This window comes from Cololabis saira, chromosome 7 (assembly GCF_033807715.1).
Source record: "Cololabis saira isolate AMF1-May2022 chromosome 7, fColSai1.1, whole genome shotgun sequence".
Lineage (NCBI taxonomy): Eukaryota > Metazoa > Chordata > Actinopteri > Beloniformes > Belonidae > Cololabis > Cololabis saira.
In genome coordinates, this window is record NC_084593.1 from 27787385 (window position 1) to 27809535 (window position 22151).

At 38.9% G+C, this 22151-nt stretch overlaps 1 protein-coding gene across 4 annotated transcripts in view; it reads left to right on the forward strand.

Annotated features, from left to right (window-relative positions):
* Positions 1-21865, forward strand: part of slc16a2 (solute carrier family 16 member 2) — a 31709-nt gene extending 9844 nt beyond the window's left edge. For all 4 annotated transcript variants that reach the window (XM_061725439.1, XM_061725438.1, XM_061725437.1 and 1 more), the window contains exons 3-8: positions 7240-7384; positions 9068-9560; positions 11437-11580; positions 12824-13052; positions 14577-14843; positions 14936-21865. In XM_061725439.1, the coding sequence (XP_061581423.1) occupies positions 7240-7384; positions 9068-9560; positions 11437-11580; positions 12824-13052; positions 14577-14827 (1262 nt within the window). In that variant the 3' untranslated portion in view covers positions 14828-14843; positions 14936-21865. The remainder of the gene's footprint in view (positions 1-7239; positions 7385-9067; positions 9561-11436; positions 11581-12823; positions 13053-14576; positions 14844-14935) is intronic.
* Positions 21866-22151: the final 286 nt, after the last annotated feature.

The following is a 22151-nucleotide window of genomic DNA, read 5'->3' on the forward strand; positions in this document are numbered from 1 at the left end:
ACTAAACTAAACTAAACTTCTGCAATAGAGAGTGAAACAAACAGTTATTGAAAACAAAGCAAAGTCAATTTTTGTGGTTCAGAGGAGATCATGTCATATGTCCAATTATGTGAAAAAGAAAGTTTATGGGCATTCAAAAAAGGCCTCAGATGAACAACAACACATGGCATATTATACCCTTATCATTATTTCATTATTTCCAAAATGAAGCCAAAGTGCTGATGCAGTGTGCAAATAACTAAGTACACTCTTGCTGCTACCAAAGGATTTTATAGCAGCCAAATAGCCAAGCTAATCAAATGCACATGATTAGCTTGGCAATGCAAGTGTAAGTACCTGGAGCATCAAGGTTTCCATCACATGCAAAATGGCAAAAACATCAAAAATGACCTAAGAGAAAGAAATGTTGCTGTCAGTCAATCTGTACAAATGATAGACATTTTCAAGCAATTTAGAGTAAGTAATTCCATAATGAGAACGTTGAAGATAGTTGCAAGTCTTTCCAGGAAGAGACTTCCTCGCAATTTCAATACAAGGTCAGTCAGTGTATGTCCCAGAGGGATAAAAAATCACACTCTACATCCCTTATGTATTATTTTAAATATTGAAATTCTTGACATTGCAGTTTGAGAAAATGAGGCTTGCTTGGATGGGGCGCCAGGAGACCTCCTCTTCTTTCTCAAAAGAACATGGAAGCACAACTTTGGTTTAAAATGTATGCGTGAATAAACCACAAGACTTCTGGAACAACATTCTTTTGACAGACAAGACTTAAGTCCTGTTGAAAAAAAACGAACTGCGACTCAAACTTGCTTTCTACTTTGGAAACAAAGTGTGTTTCTCTTTTGATGGAAGGAAGAGACTTGTTCCTGCACTGCAACATTTTTGCCCCCTTTGGACTATGGGGACCTCTTATATATCCATGTTCCTGCCCATGTATTGTATAAGCTTGTCTCAGTTTACCACACCTCTATTTGCTGGAAAATGAAGTGGAAACGTGGGACACACCATTGCAAACTTTATTTTGTTATTATTAGTATTTTTTATGTCATTGGAAGTTAATGCTAATTTAAGAATAATAATGATTGCAGTTTTCTTATTGTAGTAGTAGTAGTAGTAGTAGTGTTTATTTCGAATATGAATCATATAAAAAAAGAAAGAAAATAAGACAATCGTCTTAACATGAGACATAACAAAGTACATATTCGGAAGGGAGTGAGAAGAAGTAAAACTTATAAACTCTCACCCCCTCTCCTTAAATATGACTAGCTAACACATGCGAACATAACATTATGCAAACATAATTAAAAAAAAAAATAAAAAAACAAAAACAATCAAAACAAGACAATAAAAACATTGTAGCAACATAAGCTACTGACTAGTGTAAGAAAATAAGGATAAAAATAGATAAATAAAAAATAAACACTGTATCATTGCACCCAAGCATTTTGCTCATCCCTGTACCTCTGAAAAATAATATCTTTGTATTTTATTTTAAACGGTTTAATATTTGGACATTGCTTTAATTCCATTGAAAACTTGTTCCATAGCCTCACCCCGCTGACTGAAACACAAAAACCTTTCCTGTTTGTGCGTATTAATGTGACATTAAAATTACTTTTGCCCCTTAAACCATATCTTCCCTCATGAATACTAAATAATTTCTGTATATTTGTTGGTAACAGATCATTTTTTGCTTTGAACCTTATTTGCGCTGTTTGATAGCCCACAATATCCATAAATTTGAGTATTTTGGACTTCAGGAATAATGGGTTTGTGTGTTCCTTGTAGTCAGCATTGTGGATTATTCTTATTGCTCTTTTTTGCATTATGGTTAATGGCTGTAGAGATGTTTTGTAATTGTTGCCCCAGATTTCTGCACAGTATTGAAAATATGGTGAGACCAGGGAACAATAAAGAGTGTGGAGTGATTTCTGATCCAAGACCTTTTTAACTTTATTTATAATGGCAATGGTTCTTGATACTTTACTTTGTACATGTTTGATGTGTGATTTCCAGTTGACTTTATCATCTATATGAGTTGAGACATACAGTATAACTTAACTCATGCACGTTTTTTAGTTAACTAAGTCATGGAGCAGAGAGAGCACGTCAGTTTTTGACTGTGTTTGCACTGTATTACTATTGTTTTGTTCACTTACTGTACAGTTTTTTATTTTGTATCAACAAGGAAGTTTCTCTGGGAAACATTTTAAGTGAAGTATATGGACTGTGGAAATTTTCTTTCGAAACACGCGTCAGCTGCATGCTCGGGCTCTCCAGCTTTAGTGGGCTTTCGTAGGCAGTATAGGCAGAGTCACACTGACACTGTCAATGCTTTAATTTCCCTATCACATTGATTAGTTTTATGTTCTCTGCTGTTATTGTAACTATGATTTTCAACTGTAACTGTCTGGTGTCTGTGGGATGTGCGGCTCCTGCTTGCTGGCCAAGACTGGCCAAGAAAACGAGATCTGATCTTAATGAGACCTTCCTGGTTAATGAATGGCAAAAAAGAAGTAGAAATATTTGGTCTTAATGCTCAGTGTCAAAAACCAAACACAGGACATCAGCACGGACATGTGGTATCAACTGTCAAGCACGGTGGTGGAGAGGTGGTGATTTGGGCTTGTTTTGCAGCCACAGGACCTGGGAACGTTGCAGGCATTCAGTCAGTCATGAATTCCTCTGTTTAATCCAGGTTCAAATGTTGGGCCACCTGTTTAACAGGTCCCAACGACACCTGTAAGTCTTCAGGTGGAGTTTTTTTTACTGTTCCTAATACTATAAACCTTTGGAATTGAAAGAGGGGCTGTGTGCTTTCAGCATCATCCTCACAAATGGATATTCCTGCCAGCGGCAGTGACGGAAAAGCAATTTGGTTATGGTGGCATTCATTAGCATTCATGAAAATGTTTGATTTTGAAAAATGATAAACTTAGCCTCTTGAGTTTTGATAGTCATTGAATGCACAACTCAACGTTTTCATCTTCTCACAGCTTTGAGTATTTAATGATCTGTACATCAGAAGTGGTTTTGAGTATGCCAACAAGTAAACAAGTCTCAGAGTATCCAGAGATTTCTGCTGTCAAAGCTTGTTTGTGGAGTGAAGCTGTTTGAAGATAGTCCTCTGTACTGTACAAGTATAGACATTTGGTTCCCCAGATGTTTATATTTGTACAGTATGCACAGCCCTGCATAAGCTTTTAATCCAGACCTAGTATGTATTTATGGGAAGCAGTCTCTGATTCTGAAACAAGAAAACATGATCAAAGTAGTCTTGTTTGAAGCACTATTTAAGTGGCTGAAAACAAAACCCCCGTCTTCCTTATATTTCTTTATTATCTTAGGATTTAAGACATTGCTACTTGTACTGTGTATCTGGTAGCTACTCCAGCAGCATTCTTCCCCCCCCCTTGCTGTAGGTCCATACAGTGAGTAACAGGGCCATGACATATAAGTGCATCGCTCAATATGGCCAGCTGAGGACAGATGAGCTGAAAAGCTAAATAAAGATACAACCAAATATCTGCTGGTATACACTTCCCTCTGTTCCTGTGCATTTTCCACGAAATGAAGGTTCTGAGAAACAGCAGTTAAAACTCATCATTCCTTTTACAAAAAATTAGCTTTCTATCTTTTAACACTTAAATATGGAAAAGCCAATCATTGTTCAATGGTATATTGTTACATGTAGATGCCAAAATGCTGAATTGAACCTCCTAGATCCTCTTGGATCTGTGCACTCGATGGTATTATTTTGTTTCTGCGAGTTTCAGTCAAGACAAGCTTTTAGGTAGTATAACAGCATATGTTTCCGTTTGACCACCTGCATTTTATGTTGCCTTAAGGGAAGTGTTTTCCATATCAGGTCTATGTTCCTGTGCCTCCTTGTTTCCGTTCATAGTGCAAAAATATGTATGACTATTGTTTCTTTTACAGCGAGAACATAAGACAATAGTCTGTTGCCTTGTGTTGTTGAAGGAAGATTTCCCGTTGTGTTTGCATCGACACGTCATCTGATAGCATTTGGGCAGTGATGTGTTTTTTTTTTATATATTTTTTTGGCACGCAGAATTTGAACTGAAACAATAGTTATGCGTCATAAGAGGCTGGTGTTTTGTATGCACTGAATAAGGTCATGTTACCACTACTCAGACAAATGGAAAACAAAGTCAACAGCAACACATCTTTCTTTAAAATTCTGTGTAATCATCTGAAAACACTGAACAAATATGTTGAAAAGTATATGCAACTTTGCTTTTTTAAACAAATGCTGAGGTGACACTTTAATGTCATTTTTTTTATTGTATATCCATGCCATGCCTTGTGCTTGTGCTACCCTTTTTAAACAGCGGTGTTGAGGTGCACATTTCCACATCAGAGTTGTTTTGAGAGTAGTCAGAGGAATTTAGTGGCATAAATGACCGTGTGTTCATACACTCACAGCAGGTGATTCGTTTGGCATGCAGGATGCTTATGAAGCTGCAGCTGAGTACTCACATTACCTAGATCAAAGAAGACATGTAATATGTGTGTGTGGGAATACATCCAATATAAGCTCATGTTTTGTTTGTTCCTTTTCCGTTTTTAAGAGAAAATTACACAGAAATACTTGTAGCTCCCAAAAAGGAAGGCAGGAATGATTTTTCCCTCTCAGAAATGAATCTGCATAATCCAGAAGAAGGTATTATTCTTACCATCTAAAGAGTCTACATAGTTTCCCAGATAGAAGATGTTCATTAAATGGAGACACAAACACACATCTATTCGTTTTGCTTCAATTCTCGCTCATTTGTGTTCTTTTTACTCTATTTCAAAGTGTTTAGTGCTAATCCTCTCTAATGAGGACCCTGAATTCCTGACTATTCACAGAGCTCTGCTTATGTCAGAGGCAGGTTTGGTAGGGCTGTGGGTGGATAGTGCCTTGACTAGAATTGAGAGGAGACAATGACGCATTCAGACATGGGTCCGTGGTTTTGATCCTTTAATTAACAGTGGCCCTTGTATTTGGTCTTCCTCAAAAAGCAGTGAAAACATGTAGGTTTTGATAAAAACCTCTGGCTTCCTGAAGAAATACTGTGCCTCATAAAAATGGAAAGTCTTTTTAATGAAAGTATTGATTACATTTATACAGCCCACTTAACCTAAGAAAGAAAACGAGCCTTTGATAATGATAATGCCTGTATCTAGTATTGTATTTCCCAAATAGGAAAAAAGACTACTTGTTGGAATTTTCTTTGATTTTTTTTTTCTTTTTTAATTTGGCATCATTACTGCAAAGCTAAAGAAGCACATTTTAAGTATTAGTGAGATGACAGGAAGCCAAAGGATTTTAATGTCTATAAGTGACAATTATGACATGATTTTGTTTACTTTTGGCATATGCTGCGTGGAAGTGGAGGGATTCGTTACACACTTAAAAACTGGCAACAGTGAAGAAATGTTTAAATACATGATTAAAAAGAGTGCTTTGGTTATCTATAAACTGTGTTATGTTCAGATAAAAACTCCAGACTTGGGTGAACACATGGCCTAAAGCTGAAGGGGTAAGGCATCAACCTCTGCAGCTTAGTCGGAAGATTCCTTATATTTTTTTCCAGTATCTTTACAGATGAAAGTGAACGATACAGTCAGTTGACTTTCCAGATGTAGGAATTGTTGCAACATGTAAATAAATCATATTCATATCACATTCTCACATGGCTATGAGCAACTCCACAATGTAGATTTTGTCTGTTTTTTTATATTTATTCTTTATCTCCACTTTGGCTGTATGATTTAGGTCCTTGGGATTATTGTTGTCCTATAAAGCTGCACACAGCCAAGCTTTTCCGCAGGCTACAAAATACTGTTATTCTTACTCTAGACTCCCACCTGGTGAGTCAGCATCCAGTGATCATCACCATGGTCACCTGATGAATGTGAGCAGTCCTTGTGCCAGCATCTCTACGGGAGCCGTCCACAAGGCTGGTCTCCATGGATGCCAACCAAGGACAGACAAACGCACAAAAGCTCATTTGGCCTTTTCAAAATCTGGAAAAAAGACAAAAGCGTTTAGTGATCGATTCATGAGATGTAAACGGTGTTGTTGTGACTTTGGGATGCTTTTGTTTTGTTAAAAGGAAAAATAGGATGAACTACAGTTGATGTAGTTCTGTGAATATGGCTTGTAGTATGAAAGTGCTTTGAGAGATGAAGAAGATGAGAAAAAGTTATATAAATTTATTCCATTCACCTTGTCTTTGCTGTGTGTGTTTCTTTTTTTTACTAAATTGCTTTTCTACAGTCTATCTATTTTTTTATACCTCCTTTATGCTTTTTGGGGTCATGGGCACTGGATTCCATCACAAGCACACTCACATTCACTCAGGCAATTTTGATAAATAAATGAAATAAATGAATGAAATTCACAGGGCGATGTCTTGTTTTGGATCTGAAATGAAAAGTTCACTGCAAATCAAACAACAGAAAATCCTCCCTCCTCTTATGTCTGGAAAAATATTAATAGGAAGCAAAAGTAAAATGCAGAACAATGATGAGTATCCGGTTCAATGAGTACAGTAACATTTCTTTTGAGTCTTATATCCAGTGGGCTGTTGGATCAGCGTGACTCACAGCCCAGATACTACGGTAGAATCATAGCTACCTTTGCTCTCTTACAGACTGGACCCAGATTTGTGTTTGTTCTGTCGAGCACTGAGTGTCTCTTTAGGAGCATTTTGGCTCATTATGAACATAATGCATTAATATTGTGCTACAGACCTCAGTTATCCCCTTCATTTCAGTTTGTGGGCTGTGTCTGATCTTGCTGGTGTACATGAACACACATATGGAGTAACTTAAAGTGAGTAAAGAAACAAAAAGAGGTTTCTAACAAATTAGTGTAGTGCATGCCACGGCTTGTAGTTTTCAAAGGTTTCGCCGAAGTATTCATGTGTTAGCCGAGCAATACCTGCGAGGCAGTCGGCGATTCAACTTGAAGCACAGCAAAAACAAAAATACATACAGCTACATGCAGAGAAGGGTATATTTCAAAGCTTTGCAGGATTTTCTGTTTTCACATGCTTACTTTTCATTTCAATCTCTCTGTTATGTGATACATGAAATGTGTCCTGCCACGAGGACTCTGAGCTTTGATCTGTGTACAGTGTCTTATTTACTTTTGGTGATTGCCACAATACTTGCGGTTTCAACATGTTTCTAATGACGATTCTGTTCCCTCTGCTGTCTCTCTAGCTTGGGTCGGGGCCCTCTCCATGGGCATGATCTTCTTCTGTTCTCCTGTGGTCAGCATGTTCACTGACCACTTCGGCTGTAGGAAGACAGCTGTCAGCGGGGCAACACTGGCTTTTATAGGGTTACTCAGTACATCATTTGCAAAGTAAGACATTTGGTACAGATGTAAGTTATGAAAGTGTCACTGCAGCTAAAATTATTATATTGTTAAGACCACTCACAACATGTACTGTATGTACTGTATTTTAGGACAATATGCACAGTCAGGTTGCATGAATTAATAACCCACATACGAGTGTTTTCCAGCACTATATCTCAAAACTGAAGTGTGAAGATCACTCACATAATATGATAAGTCACTTTGAAGAGTACTTGATCAATTTAGCATTGCACTATTAATATAAAAAAAGATAAAAACTGACATTGCATCTCTAGAGATATTCGTTTTTTCAGTGTATATTCTGCGATACTTAGTGCAACTTGTGCACTGCTGCCTGTGGATGCACCCAGTCAATACTGGTATAGTTTATCTGGTCTGATCTTGTCTAAATATCTGTATTTGGTATCTGATAATGGGACAGATTCATGAGGTTGATCATGGAAAAAGTATGTGGAGCCCTTGGCTATCTGCATAAGTTTACCATAAAATGTGAACTATAAGTTATAAGTTACAAGAGTAGACAAACACGGTAGTCTCAAGATGATAACACACAAATCATTTTAATTTTATTGTGTCTTCACTGACAACCAACCACCCAAAAAAGCAAATAAATTCAAAGATCTGTTGGAAAAAGTAAGTGAATCCACAGACTAATACAGATTAATGGATAAAAAAGGGAAAACTATTTTACCCACTCTTTCTTGACACTGTATTTTTATAATTTGCTTCATTTGCATCTCTTTCATAATGTATTCAAATTCATTTTACAAAGTTAGGAGAGTGATGTTTATGTGAAGTCTGATACCTTCAGTCTCCTTTACACATCAGGAGACATGTCAGATTGGTATCGACCGGCCGATATATGAAGCCTGGGTATTGGCACCGGAGTAGAGACTTAAAAAGGTGGTTCTTCTGCCAGTTAACTCTGAAATCTGTTATGCTGTGCTCATAGAAGCTAATCTTTCAAATTGAACGCAGCTTTTTGGTGAACTTTTTATTATAAACTTTTGCATCAGTTTGGTGAGCCACAAAAGACTCCTGCACTGGCTTTAAACATCCATATAGTTTGGATTTGCATCAGTTGTTTTTTAAAGGGGACCTATTAGGAAAAACCTGTTTTTTTCTTGCTTTAACATATACAGTGGTCTCCCCTCAGCCTGCCAACTCAGAGAAGGAGGAAAGCAACCAAATGTTGCAGTGTCTGTACAGCCGCCCGGATGAGCCATCCAGTGTGATGTGGCTTCTACGAGCCGTTCAGATTCTGATTTACATAGGTTGGCCTCCGATGCGTGAAACCACGCCCACAACTAACTCCGCCGGCCGGAGCTTCTGCCCTTTTTTTCGTAGCGGTGTATGGCATCATTCAGGCAGCCAATCAGCACAGTGCCTCATTATCATAGCCCTCCGCCCACTCAGAATCCCTCATAGATAATGAGGTTAGAGAATGGGATGATAAAGATATGGCTCAGAGGCTGAATTTCTAATTTATTTAGCAAAAACAATCAAAAGCTTGTTTTTAAGACATTCAAGGCCTGTTTAAAATAGGTATTAGATGCCATAATAGGTCCCCTTTAAATGATCTTTGTAGTTTATATGAATACTATATATCCATTCCTCTCTGTACATTCTTAATTTTCCTGTACCTTCTCTTTTTATCTTCATTTGCAGCTCTTTAATCCTTCGCTACTTCACATATGGCGTGTTGTTCGGCTGCGGCTCCTCCTTTGCCTTCCAGCCTTCTCTGGTGATTCTGGGCCACTACTTCCGCCAGCGCCTGGGTCTGGCCAACGGAGTGGTGACGGCTGGGGCCAGCCTCTTCTCCATGGGCCTACCCATTTTACTCAAAAAAATGGTTGAACCTCTGGGCCTCAGAAGAACATTCCAGGTTCTCAGCCTCTTCATGCTGGTCCAGGCCCTGCTGGCCTTATTGTTTAAGCCTTTGCTCCCCGTTGGGGGAGGTATGGGCCCGATGGGCATGGGGCCTGCCCATGCTGACTCCCAAACCCAGGCCTCCGCTGCGGGTGGAAGCAAGTGGAACATAGCCATGGCCACCATTAGGAAGTACTTCAACCTACGTGTGTTTCACGTTGTGACTTACCGGATTTGGGCATTTGGAGTCGCCACGGCGGTCTTAGGCTACTTTGTGCCATACGTCCATCTGGTAAGAAAATTGTTTTTGTCAGTGTTGTGTAGGGATGGGCGGTATGGGCAAAAACATTTATCACGATAATTTCTGGCATTTATCCCAATAACGATAAAAAAAATACCAATACAAAAAGTGTCATCAACGGGAATCTTTCTTTCTTTCTTTCTTTCTTTCTTTCTTTCTTTCTTTCTTTCTTTCTTTCTTTCTTTCTTTCTTTCTTTCTTTCTTTCTTTCTTTCTTTCTTTCTTTCTTTCTTTCTTTCTTTCTTTCTTTCTGGCATTTATCCAAATAACGATAGTCGTTTCTTTCTTTCTTTCTTTCTTTCTTTCTTTCTTTCTGGCATTTATCCAAATAACGATAGTCGTTTCTTTCTTTCTTTCTTTCTTTCTTTCTTTCTTTCTTTCTTTCTTTCTTTCTTTCTTTCTTTCTTTCTTTCTTTCTTTCTTTCTTTCTTTCTTTCTTTCTTTCTTTCTTTCTTTCTTTCATCCAAATAACGATAGTCGTTTCTTTCTTTCTTTCTTTCCTTCTTTCTTTTTGGCATTTATCCCAATAACGATAGTCGTTTCTTTCTTTCTTTCTTTCTTTCTTTCTTTCTTTCTTTCTTTCTTTCTTTCTTTCTTTCTTTCTTTCTTTCTTTCTTTCTTTCTTTCTTTCTTTCTTTCTTTCTTTCTTTTTGGCATTTATCCCAATAACCTTAATGACCATCTGAACAGGCTTCCAGAGATAGAAGGATCGAATAAATAGTAGTTGATAGGCTTTTTTGCTTCAATTATAAGGGATTGAACTCCTCTGAGTGCATGATGACAATGTTAGATGTGCTTTTCTCAATGTTTCTCCTGCTAAAACACACATGACTGATTCCTTTAAAGGAAAAGGATGTAAAATAGTGATATTAATGATGGTGATAGTAAGAGCACTCACTACATATACATGGAATATTGCTCACATTTTCTTAAACTGTAGTAGCAATAACCTCAACATCCTGACTTCCTCGCATCTCCCCCTGCTGGGTCTCAGCAGCTCATGCCACGCCCTGACACTCTGACATGAATAGGTCTGATATTTAGCCCAGTTCATGTTTCTACTTTTACCGTTTTAAAACAATTGACAATAAATTCAACACTTACACTTTTTTTTTTGATCGAATGGGAATGATTTTTCTGTGCAGCTGGACCGTAACAGTGTAATCACAAAGAACTTAACTCACCTCCAAATCAAGGAGTGCAGTTTAGCTCTCTGCAACAGTTACAGTTCAGACTTTGAGGCTGAAAATCTTCACCTGATTGCAGGATAGTGAGACTGTGAAGGATGAGAGTGAAGTGCATTTGCTGCAGCGTCGAGCTGTGAAGTTGATCTCCCTCTATCCAGATGTCGGATGTTCCAGCTCCGGCCTCCCTCTGTCAGACCTGTTGTTTCAGGCCCGAGCCCAGATGTAAACACAGCCCCGGCCTTTGTATCGGCTCCACCACCTCAGGAAACCTCTCCTGTATGGCCTCTCCGTATCCCTAAACATGCCTATCCTATGGCCATTGATGAATGTAGAGCTCTTCAAAGCAGAGCAAATATTTCACAAGGAGCAGGAGGCTCAGGAAAGACTTCACAGGGCGATGTCTTGTTTTGGATCTGAAATGAGAGAGTAATGGCTGAGCGGAGTGGGAGAGTCTGACCTATATGTGTTGGGTCTTCCTGTGCTGCAGTTCCAGAGGTCTGTGGATTAAGACATGTGGTTTTTATAAGACAGGGATGAATTATTTCAGTCCACCAAAGAGCACTACCTGTCTTAACTGTCTGCCTTTTTGTCTATGTGGATAAAGTTGATCTTTAGCAACATTGAGAAGAAAAAACAAAGCTTGTACATTATTCTGCTTTTTTGTATGTGTATTTCTCTTAGATGAACTTTGTACAGGAGAAATTCACAAACACAGAAAAAGAATGGGTGTTGCTGGTTTGCATTGGAGCTTCATCTGGGGTGGGACGCCTTGCCTTCGGCAAGATTGGGGACCTCATTCCTGGTCTGAAGAAGATCTACTTGCAGGTGGGAGAATGACTGAACACATAAAAGGTTGCCTAACCCTTTGTTCTTAATATGCAAGTCCATGCTTGTGCAGTAAAGATGTGTTTTTTTCTTTTGTCTAGCAGAACAAAGATCTAATCCACAGGTTTTTTATACTTGCATATGAAGATTTATTCTCTATCACTTCCATGAAAATATGATGTTATCATTTGTCATTAGCAGGAGTTGTTTTTCATTATTGGGAGCTTTTAAACATGCCAGAGTGCTAATTTTTCACAGACTTGCAACGGTTGCAAGAACAAAAGCAGCTTTACTGTTAACAAAGAATTTCATGGCTGGTTAATAGATGGGATGATTCATTTCCAAGAAAACTGAGGGGTGTAAAGTATGTGTAATTCCCAAGAATGTGTGCGGATTGGAAGTGAAATGTCAGACACATTCATGCTTATTCTTGTAAAACATAAAAATCCCCAAATATTAGCCTTGAGCAACTTTGCACTTGGTTTGCTATTGGTTAGCTCGAGTGTGTTCTTGATCTTGATCTGTGCACTCTAATCCTGTAATGTAGCAGGAAGCATGCTGGTAATTCTGTTTACTGTAACATTTAAAAAATGATTAACATATATAATGAACATGATAGTTTTTTTGTTTTGATTAATTCAAATGCTTGTCAGTGTCACATTAAATCCTAAAATTATTTACTTTAAAGGTTCCTTGGCAGTGTTATCCATTTAGATTTTGCAGAAATAATGTTTTGTCATTGATTAAGATATTTGCAATATAAAATAACACTGTGCATAATATAGATGGAAAACTTTGCTCTTTACTTCATCCACTCCTCAACCCTGCTAAGAGTTGGTTTTTGTACAAGAAGCAACACACACAGCTCACAGATGCTCAAGCCATTGATAATAATACCTCACAAGCAGTACATCACGTGAGTTGATTAAGATGAGTAAAAACTTCTCAACTTTATATGATGTCCAGTCACACAGCACTTTTACACCTCTAACCATAGTTAGGGTGCACCACCTTCCAGCTAGCTCAAGAGTTAGCAGTAATGCTTGAATACAGCTTGCATTTTGGTCTGATTTACATGGAAAGTACCTGTCTAAAAACAGGCTGTGCACGCTCTGTTTTCTGTTTCACATAAAGAGGTTGAAAACAGGAAGTGGCTGCACATTAGTTTTCAGTAAGAATCAGAACAGTTTTGAGAGAGGATCAAGAAGAAAGTGTGTTAATGTGTCCATGCCGTCTGTCACAGGTGGGGTCCTTCATGGCTCTGGGCCTAATGTCCATGATGATACCCCAGTGTGCAGTGTTCGAGGGGCTGATAGTAGTGTGTGTTTTCCTGGGTCTTTGTGACGGCTGCTTCCTCACCATGATGGCCCCCATAGCTTTTGAGCTGGTTGGGCCCATGCAGGCCTCGCAGGCCATAGGATACCTCCTAGGCCTCATGTCTGTCCCCATGACAGCAGGTCCTCCCATTGCTGGTGAGAAGCACGCTTTTTTTGTTTCTTATTATTCACATATTCCTGATTTGTAATGTTTATTCCAGAGTGAATTTACTGCGATTTGGCTCCGCCTGCAGAATTAAGTATGCTGACCACAATGACGCAAAAAAATATTTGGCGGAGTAAAGAAAAAGTAAGACAAATGCACAGCAGGGTAGACTATGCAGTGGTTTTAACTACACGTTTGGGCTTGTGGCCAACTGCAGGCTGTATCCATGGCTTTGTTTTCAGGGAAAAAAAGACATGCAGGGTCAAATCTCTGCACTCAGTTCCCTTTAGGTCACCTGTTCTCCCCTCCATCTCTCTAACAACAGAAGTGCACATTGGGAGACCAATCACAGAGCCTGAACCTGATCATTCAGACGAAGCAATATGCCAAAGGTTTAAAGTATCTGCTCTCAGTTGTTCTTAAATATGCTGATGCTTAGCAACAAACGGACATGTTATGACTGCACATTCAAAGTAATGTTGGAAGTATTCATGCCGTATAAGAACCAGAGTTGTCAATATTTTTGGGAAAAGATGCTTGTTTTCTTTGTCTCTGGGAGTTAAATTGAAACCACTCACGCGTTTTTATTTAAAACAGGAGTGGAGCAAAGTGATGGTTTCCCAGGACAAGAATATGTTTTTGAACAGCGAGAGGTTTAGACTGCAGGGAGACCATTTCAGCACCTGGGCCCTTTAATCACACGCCCACACTGTTGTAACAGTGCAGGATGTGCTTTAGTATTGTCCTGCTAAGACTTTAAAAAGATGCTGTCTGGATGCCAGCCTATAGTATGTTGCTTCAAAGCTTTTGAATATTGTTTGGTATCGTGTACGTGTGCAAATCACACATGCCATGTGCACTAATGCACCCCCATAACATCTTTGGTGCTGGCTTTGCAGCTAACACGCAGCTGTTGTCTTTTTTGACTGAAAACAGCTGTTGCTACAGCACCATCAAGACACGTTTACAGACAAGACAATGCCAACAGTTATATTACTAAGATGCTGCATGCATGTTCAGTGCAGAGGGCTTAACTGTTGTCTGTCAAGGAATACCTTACAGCTGTAGATGTGTGAGTTTAGATGTGTTGGTATGGCAGGTGTATTCTAAAACTCTGGACTAGTTGTTTTCCTCCTCTAAACAAAGCTCAGCTCATTGGCTGCCATGTCCAGCTCTGCGATTAAAAAGGCCTGTGCTATTCCCTTCTTACAGCACATTCTCAAAGCGCAGGAAATAAGCTGTCATAAAACATTTACAGTTCTTTAATAGTCCATCCTCCAATGTGTGTCATACCCATCACCTGTCATGGTGCATTACAGTTTAAAATTAGTTAAGGATGTGCATGTGGATGACTGCATGTGCATATGGAGATGGGCAGACATGTTCATGCATATATTAAAGTAAAAGACAGTATGGGTATTGTAGATAAGCCTCGTTGATGTAGACATAACCCCTTATAGTGGTATCCCTGATTCAAGATGAACTGAAACGTTCTCACTTGTCCCAATGCGCAGGTCTCCTACATGGTCGCTTTAAAAACTACACACTGGCTTTCTCTCTGGCCGGGGTGCCTCCCATGGTGGGGGCCGTGGTGCTGTTCATGGTGCCCCTGATCCACAGCAGGCTCCAGCGAGGCCAAGCGTCATCAGAAGAGGTGTCGACGACTGCCCACATGCTGCCCGCACCCCCGTCGGCTGGGGAACCCAAGAGCTGCTCCAATGGAGACATGCTGCCAGGCTACACCGACATAGAGACGCATATCTGAGTCGCATCTTGCAAAGGTTCAACAAATGTCCAGATATTAAGCATAGTTCTTCATGATGCAGACATGTCTGTAGTTCATTTTGTCATATCTGTTTCACCTGTTTTCCAGGGATTCAACCCACCAGCACTTTTCTTATCCTTCGATCGCCTGCCTCCCAAGATGAAGTCTCAACCGTGGACTTCCTGTTGGCTTACCCTGTAATCTCTCACCCCTCTGAATTTCTGCTGGCTTTTTTTTGTTTGTTTTGTCCATGCAAAGAGAAGGTGAGAAATGCACCCTGGCTAAAAGCCACTGAGAGGAAGAAAAGAAGACACCGCAGTCTTCGATGATGGAGATTATAAGCACAAATTATCTTTCGGCTAGAATCAGAACTTTAAGACTGGTCAAGACGAGAGGATTTGAGACTGAAGAGTTTCCGTGTTTATTTTCATAGCATTTATCTTGCTGCAATAGCTTCAAAGCTGCAAAAATACCATTTTGTTTTCAGATTGTAAAAAAAAAAAAAGAAATTAAAAAATAACACATTTCAAGATGAAGAGGCATATAAAGTACGCTAGGGAAGGGATCAATCAAAAATGTCTTCATGTAGTACCTCAGACATTTAGGATTTTAACAAAAATGCATTTCATTTAATTTACTTCATGTAGCTGAAACAAAGTCTTATCTTGATTGATATGCCGGTTTAATGCATTTAACTTTATTCTACTGCCTGTGCTACCTGCTGAGACAGCTACAAGAGAAACAAACACATCTTTTGTAAATGTCACAGGCGGTAACTGTTTTTTCTGATAAATGAGCCACCAGACACAATCACCTCAGCTCGTCTGCACGCACGTTTTAGACTCTGGCTACATTTTGTACTGACAGCCAGGATCAGAAAGTTCAGTCGGATTACCTTAATCACTTCAGGAGTCTGTCTGCAAAGGGGGCACACATGTGTGACTGTGGCAGCTGTTGAGTCCAAAAATACAGTATGCAATGGTCCTTGTCTGCTCGATCTTTTCATTTTTCTCTATTTAGGTCAGTAACTCTTTAAAATGTATCGCATTAAGTTATGTTGTCAAAGTTACAAAAGAGAGCATCTCTAGCCTCAGTTAGTGAAAAATGGATTTAAAGGCTTTTTTGTAAATCTATACTTTTTTGTAGATTTACATTTTTATTGGATTTTTAAAGTTATTGGAGGGTGCTAGACAAATCCACGTGAACTAAGCTTGTTATGGCTTTAAGAGTAATTGGTCTTAACTGTGTGGACACAGCAGAAAACCAGTAAATTATAGTCTAGGTTGTCTTCCATCCAACTTCCATCCACGGGCCAGATACTGAGCTCCCATGTTACCCATAAGAGAGAGAGAGACGGGGGGGGGGGGGGGGGGGGGCAGAGTGTGTGTTTCGTGTGCTTTGTGTGAATAAACAAATGAGAAACACATTGTAAAAAGCTTTGTTGAACCTCAGCAAGGTTAAAAAGGTGCCACACATTGTAAACCTTGTGCCAAGTGAGGACCATTTCAGTTTCTGCAGGAGGAGTTGGAACCCTGTGGTTGATGCAGCAGCTTGATAGCTTGATGGAAGCTTGATAGAACCTGCACCACTGGTATTTTTCTGTTGTTGCAGTTGACCCCCCCCCCCCCCCGAATATGTGTGTGTGTGTGTGTGTGTGTGTGTTTATGTTATTTTTTACTGCATTTATGCATCTGTATTTCGATGCGAGAGACAGTTGATATGATCAGCCACAATATTAAAACCACCACCAGGTCAAGTAAATAACACTGATGCTCGCTAGTAATTGTCAAGGGCCATGGTACATCAAGCAACAAGTGATGGGTGGGTCTTGGGATCTCTGGTCAAACTGCTTCTCTTGGGAGTATGTCTCTTATAAGTGGCAGAAAATTGATGGATGGATGGTCTTTTTGAGTCTGAATTTCGAAAAGTTATCGTGGTATGGGTTTGAGAAACTGGTTCGCAACGGTCCCAGGGAGCCACGATTCAGCTCAGAACTTGCATAGTGTAGAAGATCTGATGTTAATATCTTGGTTACTGATTGCACAGGACACCCAGCCTAACGGGTTTAGGTGGGATGATGGGGTATGATGCAGTATTTTATGCAAGTGATTTAATGTTGTGGCTGATAAGTATATGCATCATGTTGATAAGAGGGAACTACTGAGATTAAAACCTCCACCTGCTCCAAATGCTCATGAGTCCACCTCAGAGAAAATCCTGTCCATTTGCTGCTTTGGTTTAAACTCACTTGAGGGCATCGCTCAGTTTCTGCAGAAATTAAACAAAACCTCACGGTAATGTTGACTTCGACATGGCATTTAGCAGTTATTTTTCATAAATATTCAGAGCATTTACCTTTGCACTCTTAGTTACAAGTTCTTCTTAATCTACTTTAATAAACATATGTGAAGTAGCGTTGATGTACTGTATGAGTTATATTACTAATGTGAATATAGCAAAGGAGAAACTGGGAAAAGAGAACATCTTAGTGCTCAGTTGGTTATCTTTTTCCTTTTCATATGTGCTTTCACAACTATCATTCAGTCTGCTCCTCCTTTGTAACCTCGTGGAACATGTTCACGTTCTCTGTTAATCAGCAGTTTTCATGTTCTGTTTGTTTGGTGGTTCCTTGTTGTGATAAGTGAGCCACAGATCTGCCAAATACTTGTTTTCAATCCGATTTGCTTCCTCTAGGGCTTCATTTGTGTCTGTTTAGGTAAACAAACAAACAAACAACAAAGCAACCAAAAAACCGAGGAAATGTTAAACTTTTATATACCCAAACATCTGGCGCATAATTAGTTTCACTCTTCCTCCCTACCTTGTCGTTGTCTGCTTGGTTGAGGTTTGTCTACATCATTCCTACTTTACCTCTTCCTATAAAAGGACAGATCTTCATTATTGCAATGATTCTATACAGTGGCCTGTTTTCTGGCTTTGTAACCATGTTTGATAGCCCTAACTATAGCCAGAGGAGACTCTAGAGTCTAGACTAAGCAGAGAATCCATACATCATGTCCGACTAAGGTCTTCTTATATCTTGTAGCAGTGCAGCTAGTGTTAACACTTTCAGCACATGCTATTTGTATATGAAAAGTACATACAAGTAATTAAAATAAATAAGGGCGTCTGAGTTGCTGGGTAACAGTTTCATATGTCCGGCAACAGATTTTATTATTTTATGATATCAAGGGTTACTGGAGATGCTTTTCAATAAAGAGGCAAAACTATAAGAAGTGTACATGAATTTCCAATTTATGAAAAGTATTATACGCTTACACGTATACCCACGTGTAAGCGTTACAATTTATTATAAATTCAAAAACATAGATAACGTTTCACTTGATATCCTGCTTCTGTTACTGCTGTAATGAAAATTGGCACTAGTTTCCTACAATCAAATTAGGAACCCATGTAAAGACAATCTCACAATTTTGCAAATTAATGAGCTGATTAATTTTTTACTGAAGAGCCTAATTCTCCAGCAACCGTTTTGGAGGAAAAGGCAAGAAAATATAATATAAAAACAAAATAATTTCATTAGAAAAGTGGAATAATTTTTTTGTCGTGTCTTTATGTTTTATGTTTTTATTGATATATATATATATATATATATATATATATATATATATATATATATATATATATATATATATATATATATTTAATTACAATTATTTTTTAAATGTACTCTTATAGACATTCTTTTTTGCAGTACCACTTACGACCACATGGGGGCCAGTCAATCTCCATTAACTCCCATGTTACAATGTCCAACTTTAGAGCAGAAATAAACATCTACAGCCTGGTTAAAAAAAAAAAACATTTTCGTCTCAATAATTTAATTTCACACCCATGACAAATCTGAGTACATTTTTTTGTAACACACCAGGAGAATTTAAATCAAGCAATATATTTATTTATAATATGATTGAATGACCGTCGGCTCAGCAAATGTCTAGCCCTTATCACTTCCTAATCTGTAAACGTCATGCTTCTGCGCTTACCGCAGCAACTAGCTGTTTTATAACCCAGTATTGGCTAAACGCAGCTGTAATTTTTGGTTTTGCGGTCGAGCCGATATGTTAAACGGTATAATCTACTGTAAACGTCTGACAGCACCTCTGCAGATATTTCTGTGGAGTTCGGCTGAAGGAGCTGGGACCAAAGCTAATTTCTATTGACATGCAGTGGGCTTGTTCTTGTCTGCTTCTTGAGCATCATGGCTGCACCCCATAGGGCTGCCAGCCTGCCACTAACAATTATTTTCTTGTTTATTAATCCATCGTTAATTTGTTTGATAAATCAATTAATCTAACGATTATTTTTCTATTAATCAAAAGTGCTAAAACTGTTCAGCGCTCTAATGGTTGTGCGGCTGTGATATGCCACTTCGGTTTTACAGAGCGGTCTTCAGAAACCAATGGGTCAAGGGACCTACTGCTTCGTCCATTGTTTTATGAATGTTTATGTTCATACAATTTACATGTATGACACCACTGAAATGGACCTCTAGTGCTATTACAAGACGTGCTGGACTTTTGTGAACACAGCAGGTCTGGATGCCCCCGTGTGGCCAGATGTGGTACTGCTGCATAGAGTGGTTTTAATGATGGGTGCTATATAAAACTCGAGCCATTCTGTTGTGTGGAAAGATGGCTACCTGTCGATTGTGAAAACATGTACTTTAGACTCCTAAAGTCTGTGAAGAATGGTCCACCACGCTCCATCTGAAAATTTGCTTCTCCTTCCTGATCTTTGCATTAGGCAATCTGTTCATCAGTTGCATTGGACCTCCTCCCCATACCACTTTCTTTTTTATGTCTGCATGTTCCATTTATCCCAGTTCAGAGTTACGTGCATCTGTCTTTTTTCCATTCAGATATTAATTTTCTGTTCTTAAATTGTGAACTTCCTTGTACTTCTCTCGTGAATGACTCAGCTTCACGTTCGATGAAATTGCACTTCTTTGCTACTACAATCATTCTCCTGTTTATTTAATTGTTGCTAAAGACAGGACTGATATTAGGTTTGGGCATCTGCCTACAATTCAATAGAGAATGGGCTTTATAAAAGCAAACCATACATATGCACATCTTTGTGAATCTGGTGGAGAAAAAAAAGTGAATTTATTTTCTTTTGTGCACACACAGTTTGACTCTTGAAACTGGACGCCTGCTTGCAAAAAACGTATCCGTCTCACCAACATTTATTAATGTTGTACAGATGTTGTACTTTATTGACTGTGAACATGTATATTTGTGACTTTTCTTTAACTTTAGTGTGTTGTCACTTTTGTTAGTAAGAAGCTTTACATCCCCCTCATCTTGAAACGGACTAAAAGCAAGGCACTTGATTTGCAAATCGGCCTTACATTTACTCACACAGTAGCGGGAAACCACGCTGTACTCTCTTGACTCTAGATTTTTCTCTTCCTGGTCTCAGTACTGACTTTATTCTGTCCCAGTTTCTGGTCAGAACCAGCTGGGTGCTTCTTTTGATGAGCTACTGTAGATTATAAACAGGAAATGGACATATTAATACATTTACAACGATTTTTAAATAAAAATAAGTAATTTTATTTCTATATCCTTGTTTGTGTTGTAGCTATTCTACTGGCAAGCACATTTCTGCAGTGGTTTCCATGTTTAACTTGATAATATAGTATATAAAGTTGAAGGAGCTGAATGGATGGATGGTTGCATGGTGTCTGCTGAACCAGCGTTTGAGCTTGACAAAGTCTTTTCGTTTCGTCTATGCAGCATCACTGGGCTCGTGGTCCTCTTCCTGTGACCGCTTTGCTTTCTGAAGTCTGAACACAACAGTCTCTTGAGGATAAATATTTACTTTGGGTGTGCATTTTTCTCCTACCACACACAAAGCTGTTGTTCGAGGAGGTTCAGGGTGACTGCACCTACAGTAGTGCCCTGTGTGTTTCAACTAAAAGTGCTATAACACTACTACTTCTTATACTTTGTAACTTTTGGTGTCTTGTTTTTGTAATCAGGAGGAGTGTGTGCTGTTGTCTGACTTCTTGCTGTTACCCTGGTAAAAACCAAAAAAAAAAACCCCAACTAATTTATATTCCCCCCGGTGTCTTTATCATCTGCTACGTACGTGTGTTACTCAGTACACAGGTCAGAGCTTAGGCAGGCACATTCAAAGTGAATTTTCTAGAAATAAAGTGTTAGTGTTACTGTTACGTAATCAGCCAGAGTCTGTCCTCCTCAGTCTCTTCTAGTAGAAAGATCCTAGAGGTTTCGAGGCCTCCTAGACCAAACTGCTGCAGTATGAAGTCTTGTTTGCAGTGCAGTGTGCCATTCCTGTGCTCCTCCGACTTCAGTCTGCGCACAGTTTAACTCTGAAACTGCACAAACAAGGTAGCTGAAGGTCTGTTGGTAAGAAAGCTTACGACAAGCCAACTTCTCAAACTGCCAGACTGCCAGTAGGAATACACTTTATGGCTGTTGCCTGTAAAAGTCATCATTCTCAATTTTGTTAAGGACTTCCTTTAACATTTCTTTTTGTTTTTGGTTACACAGGACTTATATACAGTATAGACCTATCTGTACGTTCTAGAAACTGCTTTACGTATGTTATTAATCTCTCACCTGTAGGCATTATGTATCCACAGTTATTGTTTAATGTCTTTTGGTAGTCATATAATCTCTTCATGGCCCTGCAGCTATGTTCAGTCCAGCCTTACATGGTGAAATATGCATAATATTTTCATACAGAAGTCTGCTAAAGCTTCTCTACCCTGTAGGGTGCTGCAGTTAAACCTCGATTGCCTCGCCTCACTTCTTAAAGCTGCAAGCGTCTGTCCCACACCAACTCTACTTTTTAACATGAATACATATTTCAGTTTACTTCATTTACAACTAACACGACCAATGACATAAGATTTAAAATTAAGTCATGCTGCTGCTAGAAAAAATGTATGTAATTGATTTGTTTCTGTTGTTATTTTGAATCTGCATCAAAAGTGTCACTTTTTTTTCTATTAAACCAACAATAAAGATCTAATATGACAAATTATGTTTTTGTTTCGATTCATTCTTTTGTTAGGTGTGTGTGCTCTGTTCAGATCTTTCTTTAGTTGTGATAGAGATTAACTCAGACCCTTTAAAATACATGAAGATCTAGAGAGAGATTTAAAACCCTGCTCTTGCTTGGAGAGACATTGAATTCGCCTTCTCTTGTATCGTTTGCTCATCATCACCACAGCAATAAGTCTGAGCTCATTCAGGCATTAAGTCCAGGTTCCTCTTCAACATTTCACACCCAGCCAGTTTTACCGGATCGGCTCCTTGAAGCGAGGGTC